Source organism: Mesocricetus auratus, unplaced genomic scaffold (assembly GCF_017639785.1).
Source record: "Mesocricetus auratus isolate SY011 unplaced genomic scaffold, BCM_Maur_2.0 Super-Scaffold_100019, whole genome shotgun sequence".
NCBI classification, from domain to species: domain Eukaryota; kingdom Metazoa; phylum Chordata; class Mammalia; order Rodentia; family Cricetidae; genus Mesocricetus; species Mesocricetus auratus.
This window is the reverse complement of record NW_024429200.1, coordinates 30,929,865-30,957,505: the sequence shown is the minus strand read 5'-3', so window position 1 is coordinate 30,957,505 and position 27,641 is coordinate 30,929,865. Positions and strand designations below refer to the sequence as shown.

Below are 27,641 nucleotides of genomic sequence, written 5' to 3'. Positions count from 1 at the left end.
TCTAGCGACTGATTTAATAATGCCAGAGCAGCTGGGCGGTGGTGGCACATGCCTTTATTCCCAGCACTCTAGAGACAGAGGCAGGCAGATCTCTATGAGTTCAAGACCGGTCTGGTCTATAAGAGCTAGTTCCAGGACAGGCTCCAAAGCCACAGAGGAACCCTGTCTGGAAAAAAACAAACAAAAAAAAAAACCCCAAAACAAAAAACCAAAACACACATCAACCCATAAGGACTGCCTCCACTGACGCGGTGGAAATTACATGACAGCTACCCTAATAGAAGAATGAAGCTCTTACAGGACAACCCTTGTCTCCTGAAGCCAGGTCTTAGCACTATGCATACACAGTGTACTCAATAAAATGGTTTTCTATTGCAGTCTGAAGGCTGGTTCATTTCACCAACGCATCAATCTCCCCACACTTCAAATTGTACCCTGTTATTAGTACCAACCTCTCCAGTAACAACTACAGAAGGCTGAATGGGAACCACATATCCAAAGGACTCACTCCTGTTCGCCTACTCGTAACTACAGTTCTTGACCAGCAGTCCTCTGAACTGCAGAAGGAAGTCCTGAGGCAGGAGGGGAGGCTTTTAGACACCCCCCATTTTTCATGAGATGAATAATACCCCTCCTCACACTTCACTCTCAAAACCCAAACATCCAGCTGCGGTGATGCATGCCTATAATCCCAGCATTCAGGAGGTAGAGGCAGGAGGGCAGAGAGACTGAGGTTAGTCAGGGCTTCTGAGAAGGGGAGACCTGGTCCCAAAAAGAGAAAAAAAAAGTAAATAAATAAATGTCACAGATCCAAACCCAGTTAAAGGCTTCTTCTGACAAGTGGCCGACCCTACTCTTCTGGACAGCAGTGTCCTTTGGGCTCCTGTGTCAGCACTGGCCACTGTTGGCTCAGTGTCAGAGAGTGTGGGCACAGATGACCTGCATCGGACTTCATCCTGAGACTCTGCCTTCACACAGACGATATCTAGACTTTGTATTTCTAGGCTAAGAAGAGTTTTATAGTCATGGCACTAATTAAATGTTTGTGAGACTGAATGAGCTGTTATTTTTGCCTTGTCACTGCACACACTGTATTTCATTTTCTTGTTTGAATTCATGCCATAGTTTTATGTAGCTTTTTAAAAAAAGTCTACATGATTTTTTTCAATGCCTTATGTATTTTGTCTTCATTGACTAATAGAGGATTCATTCATTTCTACTAAGAACCTTTTCCTTCCTATGGAGAACAATTTCCCAATTGCTTCAAAAAGCAGCAGGCTATTGTCACCTTTTTTACCTTAGAGACTCAAGTCATGTACAAATGAACACATCTAACTTTAGTCCCCAAGAAGCCAATTCAGCATCCCTGAATGCACACTTGTTGACACTATTCTCTTCTAAATAATCTACATATGCTGAAGAGTTCAGGAATAACATCAGATGAAACTTGGGGGCAAACAGGCTTGATTTTCTGTGCTGACCTGATTAACTGGTAGAGCTTCGGAGAACCCTTGAGCTCTGTCAGAGTCAAGGCAGGATTGTCCCCAGACGATATGGTCATTCTTGTGCAATGTGTATATTAGATAATTCAAAGTCTGCACATGTTCAAAAATTTCAACGGACTAGGTCATAAAATTTCGAATACAAGCCACTCACACTTACTTGCTGATTCTACTTTTCAGATGCCCTCTTTAAAGATAAAAAGCAACCCAAGAAATATGAAAACATTTTCCTTAACAGTGTTAATCAACTGTCGGGATTTATGGCTAATCCAGTAGCGATGAAGGAGACATAGGATGTCACCACCCCTCCAGAGTTCAAGTGACAGGTGACAAAAAATGAAGCACAGACACAAGACACACAAGGAAAAATGCTAGAGAGACTGTGTAAGACAGTGACTGCTTTAGACTGGGCAGTGAGGGAAGGAAGGATCTAGCCCCAATTGGATTCTGGGTGACACAGGAGGCATTCTTGGTATTATCAGGGCACACACTCTGAGCAGACCAACACATTGAGAGCAAAAGACCTCTATAGCCTGGGAGGCAAAGGAAATGGAGTCCAGGGGATAGGCTGGGACTAGACTGTTTCTAATTTGTAAACTGTGATATGTTTATATGCAATATTCTAGAGCAAGTGGCAATATGATCTAGCCTGGGATTGGTTAACTCTTTGAAAATAATGGCAGACTTAAAAAACACAACAGTATTCAGAATTGGGATATATCCTTCCCCAGCTTCTCCTCTCATTTTTTCTTATATTATTATGACACAAGGTTCAAAGCTAGGAAATTAACATAGATGCAATCCCGTCAACTAAACTATTATCCTTATTTGGATGTTTACCAGATTTTCCATTATTTTTCTTTTTCTGTTCCAGATTTTAGCCCTGGATCCCACATAGCAATGAGGTATTGGGTAGCCTGACAGTTCCTCAGATCCTCTTGCATTTTAAGACTTTGGCACCTTCAAAGAGTAGCCCAGCATTACAAGAGGGAACCACAACTGAATAGTTGCCTCCATCAGGTTGGGCTAAGGGGACATTTCTATGATCAATGGTGAGTGTGGGAGGGTCAAGCCTACGTTAGTGTGGAAATGGCGGCACCCCTGGGTAGGTGCTCCTAGGTCAAATAAGAAAGTTGGGTGAGTAAAAGCAGACGAGAGCAAGGCAGTAGGAAGAATTTCCCTATGGTCTCTGCTTCAGTTCCTGTCTCCAAGTCTTTTACCCTGGCTCCCCTTCATGATGGGCCGTCAGCTGTAAGATGAAATAAACCCTTTCTTCCCCAAGTTGCTTTTGGTCACCCCATTTATCACAGCAACGGGAACCAAACCAGAGGGGAGAGGGTTTATTTTATCTTTCAGTTTCCACTAAGACAGGGACTAATCATCTATCTAACTGTTCACCTGTCCCCATATAGACATAATCAGTAATTACAGTTCTTAGGATTTATACTTTAATACTGTCGTTACTTATCCTGTTACTCAAATTGGACCAGCTTTGACTACAGACTTGCTTCTGTATTCTTTAAGTTCCTATCCTTTCTCAAGGAAATTAGGATCTAGCACTACAGGTCATTCCAGGCCCATCTTCACTTCTCTGTACTGGGTCCGAAATCAGTCACTTCCCTAGAGGTGTGGAAAAGGGTGTTTAGAAAACAGGATCTGAATGTTAGTAAGTACTCAGTGCTGTGGGCTCTCGGTGCTTCCAGATGCTTCGAGGCAGGAAAGACACAAATGCACCAACCAGGCACACATGCTCATCTGGGTTTCTTTCTGTCCATATTTACCTGCGCAGGTTAACAGCAGTGACTTCATCCATTTCCTGTGTTTGCAGTACAGCACCTTATTCCCTGACCTGTAGCTTCATTTTACACAGGCTCTCAACTACACTACATTAAGTTGTTTAATCTCACGTACATACAATAGTTTTAGAATTGCTGGTCCATTTACTTAGGATCAATAAACTAATTATCTGCTCCAGTTTTCGTATGTATTTCTTTTTGTGCTGATCCTTATTCCCCCTCTTAAAAACACGGTCTTTTGAGTTATTGAAGTTAATTCTCTTCTTTCTCATCCACTGGTCCAGTGATGTTATCTGCAGTGCAATTCAGTCCATCAGTGACTATACTTCACTTTATATTCCCCCTCATATCCTGGCGGAGGCATTTTGTGAAGCGTGTAAAATATCACTGTGGTTTTAAGAGTCCGAATTACTGTTCATCTTGCTGAGGTAAAACTATGCCCCCACCTCTAGCATCCTGCCTCTATCCCTCTCTCTTCTCTCTTTCTCATGAACTCCATCCCTGCTCAAATGAGGTCTAGTTCCTTTCACTTGAGGGTTATCTTCTCTGAATTTCTTTGGTGCATTGTGCATACTCTTTGTACATTTGTATGTGTTCTTCTTTTTACACATTTATATTTTATTAATCCCCCTTTTCTTGCAAAACTGGCAGCATGCTATAAGTATCTGTGTTTGTTTTATTTTTCTTAAAATGCCACCTTAAAAACAAACCCATGACAGATCACAGAGATTTGCTATATTTCTTTTTCTATGGCAGCTACATAGCAACACCCTCAGATTAATGATTCTATTTTCAGTCCTCCATCAAAGTTGGGATCCTAATCAGTCTAAGCAGAGCAGAGCTCTTCTTTCCTTCCAAGCTGTGATGACATGGCTTACCCATAAACCAACAGTCAACCCCTGCTGACACAATCAGAAGACCACTTCATGGTTGGGATATGGGGAGTGTGTGTGTGTGTGGTGTGTGTGTGTGTGTGTGTGTGTGTGCACAAGCGTGCACGCATGCACGTGTGCACGTGCTCAAGAGAGCATGTGTGAATAACATAAGGCTGCAGGTGGTCACAGAGGACAGAAGAGGATACTGTATCTCTTATAACTGGAGTTACATGTGTTTATGGTATGCTCAATGTGCGTGTTAGGAACCAAACTCAGGTTCACATGGTAGAACAACATGTGTTTCTCACTGTTGCATCCTCTCTCCAGTCCCACTGTTAAGAGATAATTTTAACCCTGAACATTATAACCTAAGAAATGTTCGTGAGGAAGTTCTGTCAACACAATATATTCAATGAATTAGCTAACTGTGCCTCCTCTGCCTACCTAGTCATTAAAAAAGGGACATATATTAACAAGGAAATCAAATGAAAATAACTAATCAATATGTCTAAGATATTAAACTGAAAGAATATTGATAATTGGGAAAGTAAACAGTATATATGCATTCATGGATGAACCAGCAAAAAAATTTCCTAGTCTGATACTTGCTTTGAGAAGAGCCTAAGTAAATCAAAGGTAAAACTAGTAGAAACCTTCCTCATATTTGAAAGAACAAAGACATACCCCTTAAGTAGTTCCTGAGCTTGTTATATGATACACTAAGGCAAAATATCCTCCTCTTTCTCACTATTTGCTCAATATCATACTTAAGTCATACTTACAACATATTCTCTTTTGATACAGTACAATTGCTTTAGACAAGTCCAAACAGGTTCTTTGAATTGAATGGAATAACTGCAATGAAACAGAGAACAGTGCAAGTAAAATATATGTTAAAGAAAATCACAATATTCCATTTTTCTGCTAAAAACAAGACCCCCAAAATTCTATTTGATGTCCTGGATAATGAAACATAGAGAGAATGACCAATGCCCAAAAATCTTTCCTCACTGATCATCTTTACTATTTAAGTTCTACAGAACAGTTATTTCTCCAGACTCTTGAAATAACAGATGAAAAACAAAAGGGTAGGGCCCAATTATAGCTTGGTACACCAGAAACACAGTATTTAGCCAAACCTACTCTGTTATCTTTAACATTTACTGTCTTTTGTAAAAATAGAGGTTCTACAGGCTAAAGTATCATATTTTATGATCCTAATGTATTTTACAACATGTGTAAGCAAACAAAAATCAATTGGCAGAATGTTGTCTATTTAGAAGACATCTGTTAAAATGGTGTCGATCTAAGAACAAATATTGACACCTATTTCCTAGTAATATCACCAAATACACAGTGAGATAACTTCATGCCATACTAGGGCCATGATGAAGAAACCTAGGGAGCAGGAGAACTGTATTGAACAGAATAACTAGGTTTGAATTCATGGTAGTTGTGACCACTGATGTTGGTTGTCAACTTGACTACATCTGGAATCAATTAAAACCCAAATGGCTGGCAACACATGTGAGGGATTTTCTTGGTAGGCTCATTTGAGGTGGAAAGACCACCCTACACCTGGGCCACACCTTCTGGTGGCAACCTCCATAAAAGGACATGGAAGAAGAGAATTTTTGCTTTTTACCTGCTTGCCCTCACCCTCATTGGCAAGTTCATCTATACTCCTATTGAGGCACCCCTTTGTTGGTGGAGAACCTACTTTCAGATCCTACTGTAGACTGAAGACGAGCTGACACATCCAGCCTTGTGGGCTGGACAACCACTGGATTCGTGATCTTTCCTTTGTTGGACTAGCTAGACCACAGAAAGCTACTCTAATGAGTCCCCCTTTTAATATATAGTCTATTAGTTTTGTTCCTTTAGAGAGCCCCAACTCATAGGGTAGCCTTAGTCTTTCCTTCAGAAACTGAGATCACTCAGTAAGAGATGTTGTGCTTTGGAGAGTAAATGTGTCCCCAAAGCCCTATGCTAAAGGTCATCTGCCTGGAGGAAGTAGACCCTAGTGGGAGGAAGTGAGGTTACAGAGGACATCTCCTGGAAGGAGTTTTAGGACCACACCCTTCTCTGTTTCCAGACTGTTAGAAGGTAAACACGTTTCCTTGGCCAAGCACTCTGTCATTATAACTGTCTTATCCCATCACAAAAAAGCAATGGGGCTGAGTAACCTTGAGCCCAAAATAACTGGTTCTCCTTTTAACTCTATAATAGCTGCTGCAGTCACAAAAAGCTGACTAATATGACAGACTTCATAATTCTCAAATCCCTGTCCATGGACTCAGGGACCATGCATGGTAAGTATCAATTACAAAAGTCGATAAATGTCTTAACTCTATGGAGCCACTCAATAAGGCCGGACAGGGCTTTTCCTCTCCCATAAAACTCTATCAGTCACACCAACTTAAAACTACGTCTTGGACTCAGAAAGCACTTTCATGTTTGAGTGAAAACAGAGGATCTCTTCATAATACATATGACCAAATTGTCTAATGAAAGTAGTGAATGAGTTTTAAAAAGATTAAAATGTTTAATAGAATGTTTAATAGAACAAAGCTTGTTTTATTCTATTAATGAAGAAACAAATTTACTTATTTATTAAATTACATCCTCAACTTGTTTAGAGGGGAAATGTCTTTCCCCATTTAAAAAAATCAGAAAATCATCAGAATTTCTTCCTTTTCAGACTCCTGACAGCAGTGTTCTGGGCCACAGACCACCAGAGTAAGAGCAAACACATTCAGATTCCACAGGAGTAACCATATGATCCATTGTTGCTGTTGACTTTTTAAAACCAAGATATCTGTTAGGTGCAACAAAATCCCCAGCTGTGGAGTGTTTAGTTCTGTGAGTTTGACAGTTGTATTCACTTGTGAACCACACTTAAAACAAGCATTTCCATCATCAAAATAGTCCATTCTGCCCCGGCAGCTATTAAAAGACCAAACCTGAACATATTTATATATTAACTTCTCAAATTACATGTGTTTATTTTTATATTTACTATTTATTTATTTGGTTTTTGAGACAGGGTTTCTCTGTGTAGCTTTGGGGCCTGTCCTAGAACTTACTCTGTAGACCAGGCTGGCCTCAAACTCACAGAGATCCACCTACCTCTGCCTCCCAAGTGCTGGCATTAAAGGTGTGCACCACCACTGCCTGACTATATTTATTTGATATCCACATGTGTGTAGAAGGCTAGAGGTCAATGTTGTGTACCTTCCTTTGTGGCAAGCCACCTTATTTTTAAATTTTGTTTAGTTTGTCAATATTAGTGAGTGTGTGTGTGTGTGTGTGTGTGTGTGTGTGTGTGTGTGTGTGTGTGTACACATCACACTGTGCAGGCAGAGGTCAGAAGACAACTTTCAGGAGTCAGTTCTCCCCTTCTGGAGTGGGTTATGAGGATCAAACTTCAGTTGTCAGGCTTGTATATCAAGTACCCCTTACTTATGATCACAATGACTCACAACCTTATTGTCTGAGGCAAGGTTTATCACTCACCGAGTAGCTGCCTAGCAAGCCCCCAGTGATGGGAATGTCTCTCTGTATATATGTTTCTCTTGTTGGCTGATAAATTAGACACTGTTTGGCCAATGAGGCAGGAACTAGGAGACAAGGAGAATTCTGGGAAAGGTAGGCAAAGGGAGCCCAACCAGAGTCCCCATGCTGCTGGAGAAGTAACAATGTGCCAGGGCAATACATAGATTAATAGAAATGGTTTAATAATTAAAAAGAGCTAGCCAATAAGAAGCCCTAGTCACCGACCAACAGATTTATAATAAATATAGTATTTGTGTGTTTATTTGGGTCTGAAGTGGCTGCGGGACCAAGCTGGCGGCTAAGAACCTACAGCAACATCCCAGGATCTAACTGTCTCTTCCTGGCCCCTTACTACCATGTCCTGCTTCTACATGGCTGGAGATCCAAACTCAGGTCCTTGTGCTTACACAGCAAACATTTCCCCTGCTCTTAGTCTCTTAAGAAAGCCTGTGTGGGTACCTCCTTAGGCCAGCAGAGTAAACTAGCCTTCTGCAGGTAATTCAGGGTGAGAGCACTCCATAATAGCTGGGTATCATTCTCATGTTCTACTGGGGGACCCATTGTCTCTATAAACACACATTCCTATATTAGCATTTGTGTAACAGAAATAAATCCACCTGGTGGACAAACACTAAGTCATAGGTCAAACACTTTGGGGGTTTGGTCTACGATACTGGCTATTAGATGAAAACACAGTTGCTTCAATAAAAATGCTGCTGCAAAAAACCTTCACATAAACAGAATGTTTAAGACAGTAGTGAATTAAATTAAATATTAAATCACTGTATCTTTGAAACAGGGTTTGGCTGTGGAGCCCAAACTGGCAAGTCTCCTGCTTCGACCTCTGTTGTGCTGGGATTACAGGGCTACAACTATGCCAGTGCTATTATTAGCTTGTTAAAAAAAGACCTCTGAGATATGAAAAGCATATACAACTTAGAATGGCTTACACTGTGTTTACAATACAAATATCCCAAAAGGCACTTCCTCTCTTTACTCTGTTCCATGGTACAATCTCTCCTGAAGCAGCATCCAATCAGCTTCAGTTTCACAATTTCCAATGCCAGGAGAGAAAGGGCTAAGAACTGATACTGTTTGTACTAATATATAGTGACTATTTACACAGTCATTCAGTTGGAAACTGTGCCTGGGACAGGCTGCGGACACAGTGGTGATTAATGCTAACATGGAATTTGACCTCCTATTAGAGAAAAGACAGGCAAACAAACTTACACCTGAGGTTTTCTGTGGATGGTGCACCCAAAGGTTTTAGCCCTAGACTTACTGTTGTGCCCACCAGAGGGATTTCTGTGGCAGAAATGAGTACTCCAAGCAAATTGAAGCTAAGCCATGTGTTAGTGAACAGCTGTTCTGTGGGTAGATAGCCAGGGATTTTAAACAGCACGGTGAGGTAAAGCTTTTCAAAGTGACTTTTAGGCTGTGAGAACTACGAGAATGAGTCAGTCAAGGAAAGATGTAGGGGGAAAGTGTCCAGGCAGACCACAGAAACTGCTTTGACAAGTCTGAACTAGCTGATTGTACCCAGAGACCTGAGAAAAGCCATAATGGTTGAAACATAGGGTTAATAGTGTAGAGAGGTAGAGGAAAAACCAAACAAACACGGGAGGGAGGCAGAGGCCAGGTATGGCAGGAGTATTCAGGAAGCGGTTGCCAGGATGATAAGCCCTCAATAAATAATATCATCACTTGAATTACTCCCAATTTAGCCCTCATAACAGCTGGAACAAGCAAGCATTCTCGTTTTTAGGACAACAGAGCTCACATCCCACTGTGCATGGCGTCTACTGTCTCAAAGCCAGCCCATCTCTCATTAGCCTAAACCTTAGCAAGTCCGGCCTGTGTCGGCTTCCTCCCTCAGATTCATAGAACGAGTGTACTCCTCTTCTGCACAGAAGACATTCCTCTGTAATTGACAACTACCATGGTGTCTCCTTAGCCCCTTCCAGAAAAGGCTTTGAAATCTTCAGCTTTTTATTGCAGTCTCGTGACTGTTCAGCTCATTAGCTGCCATATTAAACTCAGAGATCCCACTGACTATCATCCATGGGACACGCTATTTCTCAGTGACCTGCCACTCACAGAACTGATGTTTGCTTTCAAAATGTAAGGAAAGCTACAGGCAAAATTGTTCAGCAAGACAATGACGTAGCAGGCCTTCTACTCGTATAAATGCATTAGATTAATGAGTCTTTCCTAAATAAAGATAATGGAGACTTATTATTAATTACCAAAACTCAGCCTTAGCTTAGGCATGTCCCACTAGCTCTTATAACCTAAATTAAGGCATTATTTTTTTATTAATCTACATTCTACCATGTGGCTTTTACCTCTGTCCCATACTGTGTGTTGCAAATGTTCTGTGTTTGGCTGGTGTCTCTGCCTTTATCCTTCCCAGAGTCCTCTCTGTTCCTGGAGGTCCCATCCAACGTTGTCCCATCAAACTACTGGCCATTCAGCTCCTTATTAAATTAATTAGAAGGTGCCTTGGCAAAGACACATCTTCACAGTGTAAACAAACATTCCACAACATAACTGGATATTTTCACTACATACTTTCACTAAATATGGGCTTAGTTAATTCATTCTAGAATTTTCCATGGTATAGTAAACAACCTTGCTAGACTCTACTTTACAGGTCATGTTTGTTGCTGACTAAACACATGCCTGGTTTTAATGTTCTAGCTTCTCAGATAGAATGAGCAGACCTTTTTTATTGTGTTTAATATTTCAACAAACACTTCCTTGAATTTACCACACACCATGCATTCCAACTCTATTGCTTGAAAACACATTAAGAGAGGTATGTTGGGGTCAGAATTTGTAGACTGAAATATATTGTAGAATTGATCTGATCCTAGGTGTTCCTCACTGTCTAATGTGAGCAAACTAAGACTGTCTAGTAAGACTGCTCTAAAGTCTTGACTCTTGCAAGGTAGCTTTGCTGGACCGGAGAGCCCTGAAGAGCTTACCTCTAGCTTGGCATCTAGGTCTGCATCAGAGGCAACAACATGCTCATCTTCCTTCTTCCCTGTGGCCTTGATAAAGGCCTGCTTCGTTTCCCAATACTTCTGCTGCATCTTATTGACAACTGACTTATCTTGAGCAAACCGGTCCTGCAGCTCCCAGGAATAACTGCTAAAAACAGTAGAGAACTATTTTAGTCATGGCTTTCAAAAGGATTAAGATACTACACTGAAGTATTTTACCTAGATATGACTTTCTAATGTACATTTACATTATTGATAAATACACAAAAGCTTTTTTATGGGGTTATTATACCATGAAAATCAATTCTTTCTAACTTACTCCACAATTTTAAAACTTCAAGTGAGAAAGTTCTGAATCTTTTAAAGAAAATCAAGAAATTGAACATCAAAAAGAATGTATATGTGTATCTTAGGTTGGACTTACTCCTTTTGGGGGTGGAAAGAGCGAGGCCAAGGAAGCCAGTAACTAGCTCAGGACAGCCCCATGTGTCAGAGATAAGGACAGACAGCAGCACATCTCTCCACACCTCCATTATGCCACAGTGGGGTGACAGCAGGAAAGCAGATAAGGGGCTGAAAAATAGCACGTCTAAAATCTGCTACAGAGGCATCTGAAACTGTCAGACTCCGGGTCAGGGAGAAGAATGGTGGCTAGCTCTGGGGGAAGGGAAACGTGGAGAATGGCTAATCAAGCCATAAGGTACGTTCCGGAGACCTCCTACCACTGGACCTACCAGTTAGCAATACTAATTGTGCACTTTAAATTTATTAAGAGTGTAGAGTCAGCATTAATTGTCTTTATAGTAATAAAGTAAAAAAAATAAATTCTACAAACTGTTAGATTTCTGGGTGTTAAAAACTAAATTCTTCAACAAAAATGCTTAAACATATATAGGAAGTTACTGTACTGAGAAGCAAATAAAAATTTGTAGAGAAGAATTAGAAAGACAACTGAGAATGACACTGCATTCCATAAAAGTGATCAGAGGATCCCAAATACCGTTAGAGGTTTGCTCTTAGTGCTCCATCCCTCCTCCTAGTCGGTCTACATCCTACTTGGTTCAGTTCCCACTACAAAAGCCCAATCTGGGTCCTCAAACCAATCCTCCTTCCTCCCACCCTCGTCCATCGCCACTCTAGATGTGCCAAGTTGATGTTCTAAAGTGGGAGCTGCCTTATAATACTGTAGCAAAATGCTGTATCTCAGGCATGATGATTCATGGTCTTCATTTGTTAAGTCCATTATGCCTACTTACAAGGTCACCTCACATGTTCAGTCTTAAAATGTCAGAAAATCTGTCTGATGATGTCCTTGATGATACTTATCTTTGGTGTAGGACATGTGGGAGTGCTATTTATATCTTTATTAGTTAAGAGATTTATTTAGGTTTCATACTAGAGAAAATAAGATAAAATAGGCATACCATATACGAAAAAGGTATGTCTCTATAATGTACACATTAAAAGACTGAAAGGGTCTAGCCCAAATAGATTATTCCAGGGAAATGGGATTCTAAAAACTGAAGTATTGGATGAATTTTGCATTGGATTTTTTTTTCTTGATCAACAGAAAAAAGTTCCTTTTGGAGGAAAAAAAACAAACCGGGAGTGCTTTAGAAATCTTGTAAGCACTCACCAGTTGCCCATAATTTAACAAACGAGAACCTGAAGTTCCAAAATGTTAAGGGTGTCACTCGAAGTCACACAGAATGAAAGGAGAGACCTTGCAGTGTATCTCCAGCAAGCCACAAAGTTGAGCTCTGCTCGGGTCTACCTATACCTGAGGTGGGGGTGGGGGGTGGGGGTGTGTTCCAGTTCCTATGAGTAAGTGCTGAGAATCCCAGGACATGCCAGTCACCATGAGGGCACTGAGATGGAGCCAGTTCAGGGACACAAGGAGGCAAGAGGAACCAACTACAATAAGTCTGAAAACTGTTGGATGAATGTTCAATGAGAATGCCCAAGGATAACCTTAGTCATTTATTTATTTTTAAAAAGAAACTTATATTTTAAGACATGCAGAAATTCTTTTGAAGTTTAAAGATTGATATTATAGAGGACTTTGGGCCTAATACATTTCTTGGTAAGAAGGGAAGGATTAAAATGTGTATTTCATATATTTTGGTGTATGAAAATAAAACTATTGTATATTTTTTCATTACACAAGTTAAAGGGGGTATAACTTGACAACCTTCTAGTTGTTTGGTATGTGGCAGCTTCACCATGCTAAGAAATTACCAATTAAAGAACTTCTAAGAGGCTTACATGCTGCTTAGATATGTTATAGACACATACATGATAGAGCTACCATGAGAACCATGTCTAGTTATGATTGGCTTCTGAATGTTCACCATTTTAATAAAACTGAATAATGTTTGATTAACTGTATAATTGCTCTTTAGGCAGCCCACATAACATTTGCATTTTCCCTCTAATAGTGGAAGTTATAAAGAAGATAGTAGCAATAATGCATCAAGTTATCAGATTATATGAAATGGAGGTAAGAAAAATTATCCTTAGACTCCTAAGAGTGATGGAAGTATTGACAACACTTTTGTTGCTTGGTTTTTATCCCACATTGATGAAAGATACTAAACCAGGCTTCTCTAGCATCAGAAAGTGGATAGGTGGTTAGTTACTGCTGAAGCCTCTTGATAGGTTCCATTTCATCCTCATTCATTAAGCATAAACTATACAACTTCCATTTGTCATCCTCCAATGGAAAAACTGGCAACAGATTCCTTACCATTTGTGTCCTGACATGTCTTCTTCTTTTTCTACTGTTGATGATTTGAGAAGGGGCAGAGAAAAAGCATGATATGATATGTTATATTAAACCTGGAATAAAACAAATATATTTAACAGTTATTCACTACATTATAACTATACATTAATTCAATGCATAATATTTTTCAGTCTAGCATGATAAGGGTCAAACACTGTTCTACAATAATGCCAGGTATTGGTGTCAAAAATGATTACCTGAGTAACACTGGAGCAAATATCCCAAATGAAGCTTTTAGGAAATGAACAGGTAGAATAATGATTTAAGAAACCCCAGCTTTTGTAAGACTATATCACAGATGCTGTCATTTATATAAAGCTTAAGATACATGAACTAATGCTGCATGCCGCTGAGATATACAGTATCATATAATTTACTTTGAAAAGCACTCTTCCACGTCTTTAGTGCTCATCTTTTATAAAGCATACAGTTGTCTGAAAAGAAACGGCAACAATGGATCCAACTGTGGTACAGTCAGAGTGGAGAATATAGACTTGCACCACCTGTGCACGTTAAAATGTTTAGATCACAATTTTAAAATACACTTGCTTATCATTTATGTGTGTGAATACACATGTCATGCTGTTTACATAGAGATCAGAGGATACTGAGGGTAAATTTCTACTCGTACCATCTGGGTTCTGTGGATCTAACTCAGGTTAGGTTGGTGACAAAAGCCACAATCTGCTGAGCCATCTCACTGGTCGCCCTCTTTTATATAATTTTAAATTACACTTATTTTAACTGATACATAAAATTTGTATATTCTAGTGGAGTACTATGCTTCTTGGATATAAAGATTTTGTTAGAAATGATGTAGGGAGGGTGCAGGATCAGAAGTGGGATAGCCATGGTAGCTTTTATTTTTTGCTTGTTTCTGATCTTCTACAGGGCTAGTTTCTACACTGAACATTCCTGTAGCAGTACACACAGTTCCAAGCCTTCCACACCATTGCCATTAAGAGTCGCTTTTCTCCAGAAGGCATGCTATTAAGCATCAGCTCATTTGGTTTTAGTTTGCATTCCCCTGACTATCAGTCAGTGATGTGAGCATCTTTCTGTAGTTTTGTTGACAATTTGTTTTTATTAGAGAAAGGTCCTTCCATCCTTTACTCATTTTAAAACTGAACTATTTTTGTTATTGAGTTCTTTGGACATTACATCTACATGGTTTGCAATTTTTTTCCATTCCATAGACAGCCTTTGATTTTGCTTCTGTTGATTGTTTGCTTTGCTGTAACAGTTTTGATTAATTTTGATCATTAAAATCTATATCCACTTTGGTTTTTTTTAATACCAAGAACAAATATTGCTGAGCAAACTGTCTCTCCTATACAGACTCTCCGGATGTTACCAGATTACACACCACCTGGCAGTGTCCCCCAGTGTGGTTGCCAAGCCACTGCTCCATGCTGCTCTGGGTGTTAAATTCCGGAGTCCTGGCTCCTTCCCCACTGAACTAGAATTTCGGGGAAAGGGTCTTCAAACTCACAGTTACAACAAAACTTACATGTTAATATAATTTCTAGAAATATTAAAGTCTAAGAACTGTGGCTAAATGCAAAGAAAGCCTTCATGGAAAAATGGATCCTTCTTGAAGAAACACGGCAAAATGCAACAAAGTCATGGGTAACCAAATAGATAAACCATGCAGGCATATCTAAGTATCTCGTGATAAATCAGCTACAGTCAGAGCCTCCATCTCCTTTTAAACATGTTCAAACACCACACATCAAAGACAACTAACACATATCTTAGAATTCCTAGACTCCACCTATTCCCAACTTGCTCTATCATTTCCTAAACTGACAATACCACAGCCATGAGTTAAAAACCATGATGGGGCTCTTGACAGGTCACAGTAGGTAGAAACGTGTGCCCTACTAGTCTGACAACATGAGGGTGAACCCCAGAACTGACACAAAGGTGGAAAAAAATCAACTGACTTCCACATTTACAACCCCCTCTCTTTCTCATACTACCACACCAATAATAATAATAATAATAGATAAAATTACAAATCTTCACCCTTTCATTTCAGTTTGACATTTTAATTAATCAAACCTTCACTGGACACTAAATACAAAATAGGCATTGTCTCTGACAGGAAGCAACTTGTCATCTAAATTAATTCTGTCCAATAAAAAAAAACACTAATAGTTATAGCATAGCTAAAATGATCTGATGGCCATAGTAAAACCAAAATAATGAAAGTTAATGTTTGTTATTTAATCTAACACATCTAAAAATAGAATTTGAAAAAGTAATCAATATTAAATTTCTAGGCTACTCAGTTTCAGGAGGTCCCATTTATTGTTGATCTTAGTGTCTGTGCTACTGGAGTTATGTTCAGGAAGCAGTCTCCTGTACCAATTCATTCAAGGGTACCTCCAACTTTCTCTTCTAACAGGTTCAGTGTGGCTGGATTTATGTTGAAGTCTTGGATCCATTTGGATTTAGGTTTTATGCATGGCAATAGACAAGGATCTACCTGCAGTCTTCTACATGCCAATATCCAGTTATGCCAGAACCATTTGTTGAAGGACACAGTCAGCAAGACAAAAAGGCAACCCACAGATTGGGAAAAGATATTCACTAACCCCACATCTGACAGAGGGCTGATCTCAAAAATTTACAAAGAACTCAAGAAGCAAGTCTCCAAAAATCAAAGGATTCAATCAAAAAGTGGGGTATGGAACTAAATACAGAATTCTCAGTAGAGGAGCCTAAAATGGCTGACAGACACTTAAGAAAGTGCTCAACATCCGTAGCCATCTAGGAAATGCAAATCAAAACAACTCTGATATACAATCTTACTCCTGTCAGAATGGATAAAATCAAAAACACCAATGACAGTTTATGCGGGAGAGGATGTGGAGAAAGGGGAACACTCCTTCATTGCTGATGGGAGTGCCAACTCATACAGCCACTTTGGAAATCAGTATGGTGATTCCTCAGGAAAATGGGAATCAGTCTACCACAAGGCCCAGCAATTCGATTCTTAGGCATATACCCAAAAAAATGCACATTCATATAACAAGGACATCTGTTCCACTATGTTCATAGCAGCAATATTAGTAATAGCCAGAACCTGGAACCAACCTAGATGACCCTCAACTGGGGTGGATAGAGAAAATGTGGTACATTTACACAGTGGAGTACTATTCATTGGGAAAAATGGAATCTTGAAATTTGCAGGCAAATGGATGGCACTAGAAGAAACCATCCTGAGTGATATAACCCAGTCACAAAAGGACAAATATGGTATGTACTCACGCGTTTATGGATTTTAGAAATGAATCAGGGGAGTGCCAGCATACAATCCCACTGTCAGAGAGTCTGGGAAACAGAACCTTCATCCAGCGACTGATGGAAGCATCTGCAGACACCTACCGCTAAACACTGAACTGAACTCCTGGAATCCAGTCACAGAAAGGGAGAACTGATGAGCAAAGGAATTAAGACTGGACTGAATTAACCCACAGAAACAGTTGATCTGAACAAGGGGCACCCTAGATTGATGGCTGTGTGGAAAGCATGGAACTGACCTAGACTCCCTGAATGTGGGTGTCAGTGAGGAGGCCTACCTAGGTAATCTATGGTGCCTTGGGTAGTATTTATCCCTGGCATACAAATAGACTTTGAGTGCCCATCCAACAATGAGGGATGCTCTCTCAGCCTGGACTCTTGTGGGAGGGCCTAGGCCCTGCCTTGGATGAAATGACAGACTCTGGAGATCCACTATGGAGGACCTCACCCTCCCTGGGGATCGGAGTGGAGATTGGGTGGGGGACTGGAGGACCTGGTGGGGAAGGCAGGGAAACAAGCTTGTTTCTAACTTAAATTTAAAAAAAAAAGGAAGAGAAAAAAATTCTAGTCTATATTTCTCATTCACATTTGAACTAAGTCCAAAATGTTTTTTTTAATATTTACCCACACATTAAGTTTCAATTTATACTGACCACATTAAATATTCCATAGTCTCCTGGGATTAGTATACAGTATTAGAGAGTGTACAATTAGTAGTAGAGACAGATATATAAACATTCTTTGGAGACTCAGAAGACATTTGAAATTTGTAGAACCAAATAATGGCACATTTGTAAATTCACTTGTAAAAACATTCCATTGTAAGAGAATGAAGTTTTCAATAGTATGAAATTGTTCATGGACTTCAAGTGCCATGAAGACAAGGGTACCAATATCTCAATCAGTTTGGACACCTTGCCCACAAGGATGTCTGGGTTTTTTCTCAAGGAAGGCAAAGTAGTCCACCAATGAGAACTATGAGATGATGAAGATGATAATGGTGACGATGACGAATCTGTTCAAAGATATTGGGCTCCAAGAGTTAATCATGAACAGTAAGTTCTTATTTCTATAAAACAATCCTAGCAAGATGGCAGTGATTTCCTGGGCAGTGGGTTCTTTGTCCAAGACACAAGTAAAAGGAAGGAATGGCTTTCTGCTCAGAAGTTAGATCCTGTCACTTAGATGATTCTAAGAGGTCTAAACAGCCCTCTTGGGTTTTCCAAGCTGCACCTTAACAGGATTACAATATGTCTCATAGCCCAGGATCAGGCATTAAAACCCTGGTTTATCCTAACCACCCTAGAGGCTGGGAGATCATCTTGTCCTGTGGGGAGAACCTAGGATCAGGGAAAGGAACACTCTTTGTATTTTGTATTGAGGTTCTGTGCAATCATTATGCCCATTTTCCTTGTTTAGATACACTTCCTGTACTGCCCTCTCAATTTGATTCCCTGATATGAATAAATAAAACATATTAAGTATCCATACACATGTCTTTTAAACATCACTTTGAAACAGTATAGACATAAACAAAAGTCTTGGTTTCCTCCTCACAATAATCTAAGGTTCACAAAAATGCTGAAATAGAGTCTAACTTGTTGCTCCACAGTGAAGTAGTTAGTCTAGCCTTGCTGCCTCGAACCATAACACTGGATTCTTCTTGACAACATGATATGAGAAGGCATCTTCATTCCAAGCAGGCTGGCTTCAGCTGCAATGAACACTTGTTCTGGCCTACAACACTTTCCCGTGAGTCTTCACAGCAGTGAAATTAGCTGGTGCCACCTTTGATTACATATAAATTATGAAAATAATCAAAGCTCTTGAGCCAACACTCATGAAAAAGGTAAGAATGATCATTATTCTGCCACATTGGCACTGTCAACCCATGAAAATATTTTAATAGGCAGCTAGTTTCCTCGTGATTATTTTCTAAGTGTGTCATGTTTCCTGCAGGAACTTTCATGTTTATAATTACCCTCCCAGTTTCAATGGAAGAATTTTCTCTTCCAGTTAATGGAAAGTTTTTCTGCTACATGAAGGACACGAACACAGATGCTGTTTCATTGGGTGTATACTGAGCTTATGGTAGATTGCCTTGAATATTTTTAAAGTTTTCCTCTATAATTTATTCAAAATGTCTCTATTCTAGATAAAAATGTCACTATCTTATAACTGTTCAGTTCCATCGTATATACATCACTATTTAGGTCTCTTTGGAAAGTGGGCCATCTTTCTCCCTATATGTATACACTTTAGCCATGTAGGAACAAGGTAGCATATTGGAAGTACTCTTTGGAAGGGCCAGTCCTCCCTAACATCAGCATCTCCAAACTACATAGCATCAAATCTGAGTTGCAAATCTGTTCACATTTCAAAATCTCTGAAACTGTATATGTGTTACAATCATCACTATCTTGCCAAAAATTTGGCAGTCACTTTTCTTTCAAGAAAACATAAATAGTAGGCCTCATGGTAATGACTTCTTGCGTCTGATGAAATACAGAATCATTCTTTACAATTAAGCCATGGTAAAAACTGCACATCAGTATATACAACAGATGTTTGCGGCCATGTGCATATAACTGCAAAGGAGACCTGTATTAGGGAATTGCCAGCATGGTCTGTGATAGAAAATGCATGCAGGACAAGAGCAAGTGTCCAGTGCTAAAGGGACTTTGAAGAGAAGGAACAGAGCTGGTTTACTACATGGCTTCTAGGTCAAGTCTCCAAGAATTAGTGGTGTGAGTGAATATGGAGGGAAAGAAATGAATACATTTTTCCCCATAGAATTATACAGTGGTGTGTGTAATCAGCCACAAACTGCTACGCATTATCATCACATAAACACACGTGAGAGATGCAGGTACTAGTCACAGAACACACCCGGGCCCTCTCATCACTTAAATTTAGTCAGCGGACACTACAGGGTTGACACCCGGTATTTCTTTCACATTTAGTGAGTATCTTTTAAAGGCTGCCCCTGCTGGTGAGTTAGTCATTGAGCATCCATCACAAAGGCTAAGCTTGTGGTGTGTCTCTTGGCTTCAGCTTCCCACTGACTAGTTCATAATTAATGTAATTTCCTTGCACCATTTTCTATTATTTAGTAGCTTAATCTCATCTGAAAAAAAGACCAATTTTTAAAATTAGTTTCTTTCATATGCCAAAACCTACACATTAGGCAATCATTTTATAAAGCTCAACTGTACCTAACTTGTCTTCAGTTAGTTGACTCACCGGTTGCTTCCAAACAATCTGAATTAAGTCTTTCTACTTCTCTGGTATGTAATTTCAGATTTAATGCCAGTCATAACAGCCATTATGGAACGAAGCCCTTTTTTTTTCATGGAGATGTGTGGGCCAGAGAAACATAACTAGCTTGGGTGAACAATGCTGGCTCCTGGGCTTGCCTCATGACAAGCATTAGAAAGGTATCAGACAGTCTAGGTATTAAGGTAACACTTAACTGAGTATTTGGAGTTCTTTTATTCTAGATGTTTATCTCTGGTCACTTTCTTATATGTCAATAATGAACTTTATAATTTCTTATAACTAAGAGTATGTTTTGAGTATAAATATTAAACTAGTTTCATTAAGAACAGTGAAAAAAGGAACAATTTCTCCAGGCATAGTTATTTGCATTTATTATTTTAAAATCTTGGCTCATCAGATGGTGTCTTCATGTTGTCAAGAAGGGGAGAGTGCCATGGAGCATAGGAAACTCAATTAACCTTCCATCTCTGCACAGGGTAAACAAAGGACAATGGTTTTGACTACATTTAGTGGGATTTAGATGTATCACAGGGCTTCTCTCTAGATTTCCATAAGGCTGTGATTACTTGAACATTTCAACAGATTTTATTTATAGGTTAAGGTCTCTTGAATTTTTTTGACATTTCATAAATTCACAAGTAAATGTGATGCAGGATCATGCCTTAATTTTGTGAGTCAGAAAAATATTACATGAAGAAAACAGAATTCTGACTTTATTCAAAGCAGCTAAAAGATGGCTAAGTTTTTATTAAACTTTACAGATGCAAGTCACTGCTACAGTTGCATTTTATGTTAATTACTTTAGGATATTTTTAAATCATTTTATTCACACGTTAAAACAACTCAGACATTAATATACAGGGTGTCTTAGTTAGGGTTTCTATTGCTGCGATGAAACACCGTGACTAATAAGCAAGTTGAGGAGGAAAGGGTTTACTTGGTTTACACTTTTAGACTGTAGCCCATCATTGAGGAAGTCAGAACAGGAACTCAAGCAGGACTGGTACCTGGATGCAGGAGCTGATGCTGAGGCCATGGAAGTGGTACTGCTTCCTGGCTTGCTTCCTTTGGTTTGCTCAACCTGCTTTCTTATAGAACCCAGGACCAGGAGCCCAGGGATGGCACCATCTACCATGGGCTGGGTCCTCCCCCACTGATCACTAAGTGAAAAAAAATGCCTTACAGCATTTCCTCAGCTGAGGCTCCTTCCTCTGATGACTCTAGCTTGTGTCAAGTTGACACACAAAACCAGCTAGTAAAACTGACCCTTGTCAACTTGACACACAAACACATCATTATTAGGCCCCAATATCTCACATTAAAAACACAAATTTAAAAATCCCACAGTCTTTACACATCCAAATACATTAAAATTTCAGTCCCTTTAAAATAGCCAATCTCTTTTAACATCGAATTCTCCAGAAAAAAATAGTCTCATCGAGAGGGCAAATCAGGGCACAGTTACAATCAAAGCAAAACCAAATTTCAACCACCCAATGGCTGGGACCCACTTGCGATCTTCTGGACTCCTCCATCGGGTTTGGGTCCCAGCTCCAGCTCTGCCCTCCGCAGCACACGCAGCTGCCTCCCAGGCTCTGGCTGGCTCTACTGCACCGCTGCTGCTGGTCGTGGTGGTCATCCCACTGACGTCTCCAAAACACTGGGGTCCTCTGCTGCAACTGAGCTGCACTTTCACCAACTGCCTCTCCTAAGCTCTCTTCACGGAGACAAGCCTCAGCTTATTTGCATGACCCACTCAGTCCTGGGCCTTCAACTGCCATAAGGATGTACTTTTACCAATGGCCTTTTGGGCCTCTCCCAGTGCCAAGTATCAGCTCCTCACCATGACCCCATTTGTATCTCCAAAACCAGTACCACCTGGGTAATTCTTATACATTCCAAAGTCCACCTGTCAGCAAGAGGTACAACCTTGGCTGCCTCTGGAACACAGCTTCTCTGTGCTCTCAGGAAACACTTCCCAGAAGACCTCACACCTCAGTGATGCTGGTCTCTCCATCTCCTCACTAATTCTTAGCTCCAGGTGACCACCATCAAGTATTCCAGCAAAACAAAGCCTCACTTTAGCAGTTCTGGTATCTTGTTAATAAACAACTGATTCTTCAGTCCCAGCTAATCAGAAACACCTAATCTTAACTCAAAATAACAAATGTCCCCAGTAAGAATTTTTAAACTTCCCTCTGAAACGTCACAAGCCAGGCCTCCACCTTCTGCACAGCTCTTAACATGCTTATCTTCCAGGCTATTCTAGAACATCCCACTGAGCTCTTAGCACTCACCAGTTCTTCTATCCCAAAGTTCCAAGTCCTTCCACAATCCCCAAACAAGTTCAAGTCTGTCACAGCAATACCCTACTCCTGGTACCAACTTGTCTTAGTTAGGGCTTCTATTGCTGTGATGAAATGCCATGACCAAAAAGAAAGTTGGGGAGGAAAAGGTTTATTTGGTTTACACACAGAGATTGCAGTCCATCATTGGAGGAAGTCAGAGCAGGAACTCAAGTGGGCTGGAACCTGGAGGCAGGAGCTGATGCAGAGGCCATGAATGGGTGCTGATAACTGGCTTGCTTCCCCTGGCTTGCTCAGTCTGCTTTCTTATAGAACCCAGGACCACATGCCCAGGAATGGCACCACCCACCGGGGCTGAGCCCTCCCCCATTCATCAATAATTGAAAAAATGGCTTACAGCTGGATCTCATGGCTCATAGTGGCATTCTCTCAGCTGAGGCTCCTTCCTCTCTGATGACTCTAGCCTGTGTCAAGTTGACACACAAAACCAGCCAGTGCACAGGACATAATTAACATTGATTCCACAAAAGCATTAAAATAAGCTTCTACAAAGAAATATATTTTAATGATTGCTAAAGTGTTCCTGAATATCAGTAAGATCTGACACATCTATGACCACACCAAAAACTTGTGCATCTGTGTCTCTTCACCGATGTGGCTTCACATATCAATAAAAATGACTAGGCTAGCTGACACAAGAATGTACTCTTTCACAAAAACTATACAGTCAATTTTAATTTCAGAGATATTGATAACTAAGAGAAGCCAAGAGATAACAAACACAACATTGTCTGTTTTGAGATGTGGTAATTGAGATGTGAGCTCCAAAATTGGGAGATAACTTGTCTGTTGAGGTCCAAGGTCAGATTCACAAGGAGGAACACTGGAAAGGGGGCAAGAATAAACCAGAAAATTCAAACTGCTTAAAAGGGTTGTGGTCTATCTAGGTCTCTCTCCTTTTCTCTAGTTACAAACCTGCTTTCAAAGGACAGTCCTAGGTAAATTTTTCTATTACAGAATAACATATCAGTCATACCAGGAGGCTGGCATTTGCAGATAATAAATGCAAAGGATATATGTAAGCATGGATCATATAAAAGTGTGCATTAGTCAATTTTGACACTAGCAACAGTAAAAGAGCAAATAGTTGGCCTTTGCTTATGAAAAGAGTAACTGGCAAGATAGAATGAGAGAGAAAGAGGAGAGAATTTGCTGTATAAGTTATACTACCTTTGATTTTATCTGTTTACATGACTTTCAAATGCTAACTCAAGTGCAGCATACAGATTTTAATCTGTCTTTATGGTGGTGTTTTCTCTAAGACATTAACCTGAAAAGGTGAAGTGTGACGGTGACAAATGAAGAACAAGACAGACAAATGTCTGGATAAACACCGATAAAGAAATAACCCTCTCCCCTTTAATTATCAGCACAGCGCCTCATTAAATGACAGAGCTAAATGTTATTCTTAAGTTGCATTTTGATTGGGACGCAAGAATAACACTTGGAAGACTATTACAAATCTTATTTTAAAGAATGAAAACAAGTCTAAAACTTTTTATGAATGAACAATCTATGATAAATTAATCTTATCATGTAAGACTATCCAATGTAGCAGCCACTAGCCACATGTTGCAACTAAACACTGGAAACATAGCTAATTGGAATTCATATATACTGTCTGTGTGAAACCCACTGGTGGTTTCAAAGACTTAAGAAACAAAATAAAAACAAAAAAGGAACCAAAACCAGCAAAATATCTCATTAATAAATCTATATTTTATGTTTATACAAATAATTTTTATTTCACTTACATATCCATATATATTTAAATTGTATGAAATTTTACATTATATTACCTTTATATAATAAATGTTAAATGGAATATACAACATTTAAATAAAACAAACACTTTATATTTTATTATATTCTATGTATGTTATATAGCTTTATATTTCATACTGAAATATTTTTATGTGTTGAGCAACATAAAAGTTAATTTCATCTGCTTCTTTTAGTGTTTTAAACTAAGAACACTTTAGAGCAACTAGACTGCTTCAAATCCTATCTGTATGGCTACCACTCTATTTTTGTTGGATAGCCTTGGCCTAAGGCATTAGGCAAATCAGCAAAGAGCTTAGGTAACCACTATTCTATGTTGAATCCATGATACCTTTAATCCATTTCCTTCCTAGAACTGGTGATTTTAAGCCGGTCAAGAACATCATTAAAAAACATATACTTGGCCCGGGCGTGGTGGTGCACGCCTTTAATCCCAGCACTTGGGAGGCAGAGGCAGGCGGATCTCTGTGAGTTCAAGGCCGGGCTGGACTGACAGCCTCCAAACGAGAAACCCTGTCTCGTAAAAACAAAAACAAACAAACAAAAAACCAAAAAAAAAAAAACCCCATATACTCATATATGTTAATTTAAAGTGACTTAACCTACAAAATCATCATCTACCACATTTTCCTAAGGTTTTTCAGTTAGGCCCAGTCTATGTATGACACTTATTGATTCACACAAGACTTGTTAAGAGTGATGGGGCACACAGAGAACTAAAAGACAATCGAAAGTGAAAAGGTATGCCTGGAAACACAGCTATTTGGGAGGCCAAGGCAGGAAGATGTCAAGTTCAAGTGTTGTCTGGGCTACAGAGTGAGACTCTACCTCCAAAAAAAAGAAAGTTACAAAATGGGCTGGGAGATGCAGAGTAGCAGTTAAGTACTTACCTTGCATATGAGAGGCTCTAAGTTCAATCTCTGGTACTGTGTTTTAAAATATCCGAGAAGAATCCCTTTCTGTATTTGTCTACCTCTCTCTTTATACACTTAGATATAAAATAGAGATACTTGCAGATGAAATACACATGGATATAGTCCATATACAAACAGATTAATTAGCATAGCGGAAAGAACAAGGCTGTGACCACAGGGTCCACATTGATTTGAAGTTGCACACTGGCTTAATGCCAGCCATCGGGGATGGTGACATAGATGCTACATTTCACTTTAAAATTCAATTTATCACTTAAGGCCTCCTAAAGAGATTAGGATGTGCCTATGGCTGTAGACTCTTGTAGCTAAGAACTCCAGAGGATGCACAGAATCATCTAGTCCAGCCTTCTGTTTTCACAGAGAAATGAATCGAGGCTCGTGGCTGAAGGAAATTTCCCAAGGCAGAGTAAGCCTGTTTCATTAGAGGAAGACAGCTGACGTAAACACGCACCAGGATGCGGTCTATAAAATGTCAATGCTGTGCAGAGGCCCGGTAAACAAGACACCACAGCTCCTTTCTCTGGAAATGGCACACATTCCAGGACTTTCCTTGGTTCAACTGTGGCAACTAAGTCTTGCTTTGAGTTTAGAGTGGCTTGTGAGCGAGGAATGAAGAGCTTAAGAGTCAGTGACAAACAAGAGAAAACGGTGCTTCTGGGTATTAACTGGGCCATCTAGTTAATGTCATTTGAGAACCACTACCCGATATCTATGCCAGTTTCCTTCTACTTTCTCAGTGAATATGCTTATGAGATTAAGTAGAACCGAAGCCCAGAGCTCACATGGCAGACTACTTGTTTTGGTGGGAATCTGGAAGGACAGGTCAGCGTGTATCCACCTGATAGGGCTGGCCCAGTTGTAATAACAAGGAAATTGCATGAACCCTCCAGGTCAGCGGGACAGAGGAGAAGCCGGACACAGAAGGCAAGGACAGCCTGGTGCCAACACACGTGCTTCACTGTGATACTGCTCAGGGCAGGACGACCCTAGAGCACAGGATGAGAAGATTCCTGACCTAGGGGAACAGCAAGTGGGAGAAAGCTCCCCGGGGGGATGAGGGCCAGGATCTCTGCTCCTGGGATCTGGAAACCGGGGCCTTGGACTTGCACTGGACACCTGCCATAGTGTCTGCTCTCCTCTCTAGAACTATGCAGCACCACGGCCATAACCACTGTGGTTCTCTCTCAGCTCCCCAGCCTGCTGTGGCCTTCGGCTGCCTATTGTCCCTCCTATTTCATGTTAGTTCACTTCCTCTGCTTCCTGTTCGCACTCAACTTCTTCCCACCATAAGGTACCGTCCTCTTCCTTCTCTGAAGATTCCTCAAGAAAACCGTCTCCTTGATAAACCTTCCTGGCAGCTCCTCCTCCTCTGTGCCCACATCTCAATGTCTCTATCTATGCACAAAGCTCCGCCTTAGCTGCCTTTGGACACACTTAGCTCAATCTAGGTGACTTCATGGGTTTCCACATTTCAATCAACACCTATATTCCAGTGACTTCCGAAATTAAACAGCTCTCCAAGAGTAGGAGATGGACATCTTCCATCATTGCCATCTCCCCCACTTCCTGCCCCTCAGCCCCACCCCCATTGAGCTCTTTACTACTGGGCGACGCCCTTCCTCTCTGAGACAACGCACAGATGTTCCATTGGCTCCTGGAATTCAGTACCTCTTCCCTCTTTCCATTTCTACATAGTCTCTATGCTAGGCACCAGCGCTAACTCCACCAAAAGGCCTAATTTCAAAAGTTGCCGTCTCTCTCGTTTTAGCCTCCATGTTCTTTCCATCATTTCTCCTTCAGAACATCTTTCCCTTCTCTTTCTACACAGACAGGACCCGGCCTAGGCCATCTGGGGCAGCACTAATCCTTTGCCTGCCCACTCCATTCTGTCACACCATTGTCTGCACAATTACTGTAAGATGCAGATTCAATCAGGTTGCTTGTTATGGAGCTCCAAATGCTTTCACCACTATTTCTTGCCATTAGAGGAACTCCGAACTTCTTGGCAAAAACACAGGACTCCTTTCCCATAGGGTGTAGTGTGTGTCACAAAGAACTGTGTTCCTGGCCATTTCAGACGGCCTGAACTTCCTGGAACACATACTCTGCCTGCTGAAAAGAATCTCCTCAAATGTTACCGCCCCAGGGAAGCCTCCATAACCCAACACATGCCTTCCACTGAATTTCTCCAGGGATTTCCACATTCCTGTCCTCCCACTTAGGGATTAGCTGTCTCAGGCTGGGAATGTCACTGTTCATTATTCTCCTACACAAGATAGTTCCATTTGTATCTCCCCCTGGCCTCTTGAGAGCAGGAGCCCCCAACTTCATCTTTGTCTTATGAGCACCAAGCACAGCTGGACAAAAGTTAGGATTGTAGGCTGTCACTAACTGAACATTTTACATGTGACAAGCACCAATAAAGTGACTTCATATGCAGGACATGATC

At 40.4% G+C, this 27,641-nt stretch overlaps 1 protein-coding gene across 4 annotated transcripts in view; it reads right to left on the bottom strand.

The window, feature by feature from the left end:
- Positions 1-27,641, bottom strand: part of Ica1 (islet cell autoantigen 1) — a 135,863-nt gene that overhangs the window by 100,779 nt on the left and 7,443 nt on the right. For 2 of the 4 annotated variants that reach the window (XM_013122683.3, XM_013122682.3), the window contains exons 2-4: positions 13,483-13,574; positions 10,719-10,884; positions 4,956-5,028 (exon numbers count right to left, since the gene is read on the bottom strand). In XM_013122683.3, coding sequence (XP_012978137.1) covers positions 4,956-5,028; positions 10,719-10,884; positions 13,483-13,499 — 256 coding nt within the window. In that variant the 5' untranslated portion in view covers positions 13,500-13,574. The remainder of the gene's footprint in view (positions 1-4,955; positions 5,029-10,718; positions 10,885-13,482; positions 13,575-27,641) is intronic. The other 2 variants (XM_040728552.1, XM_013122685.3) reach the window with 1 other exon arrangement.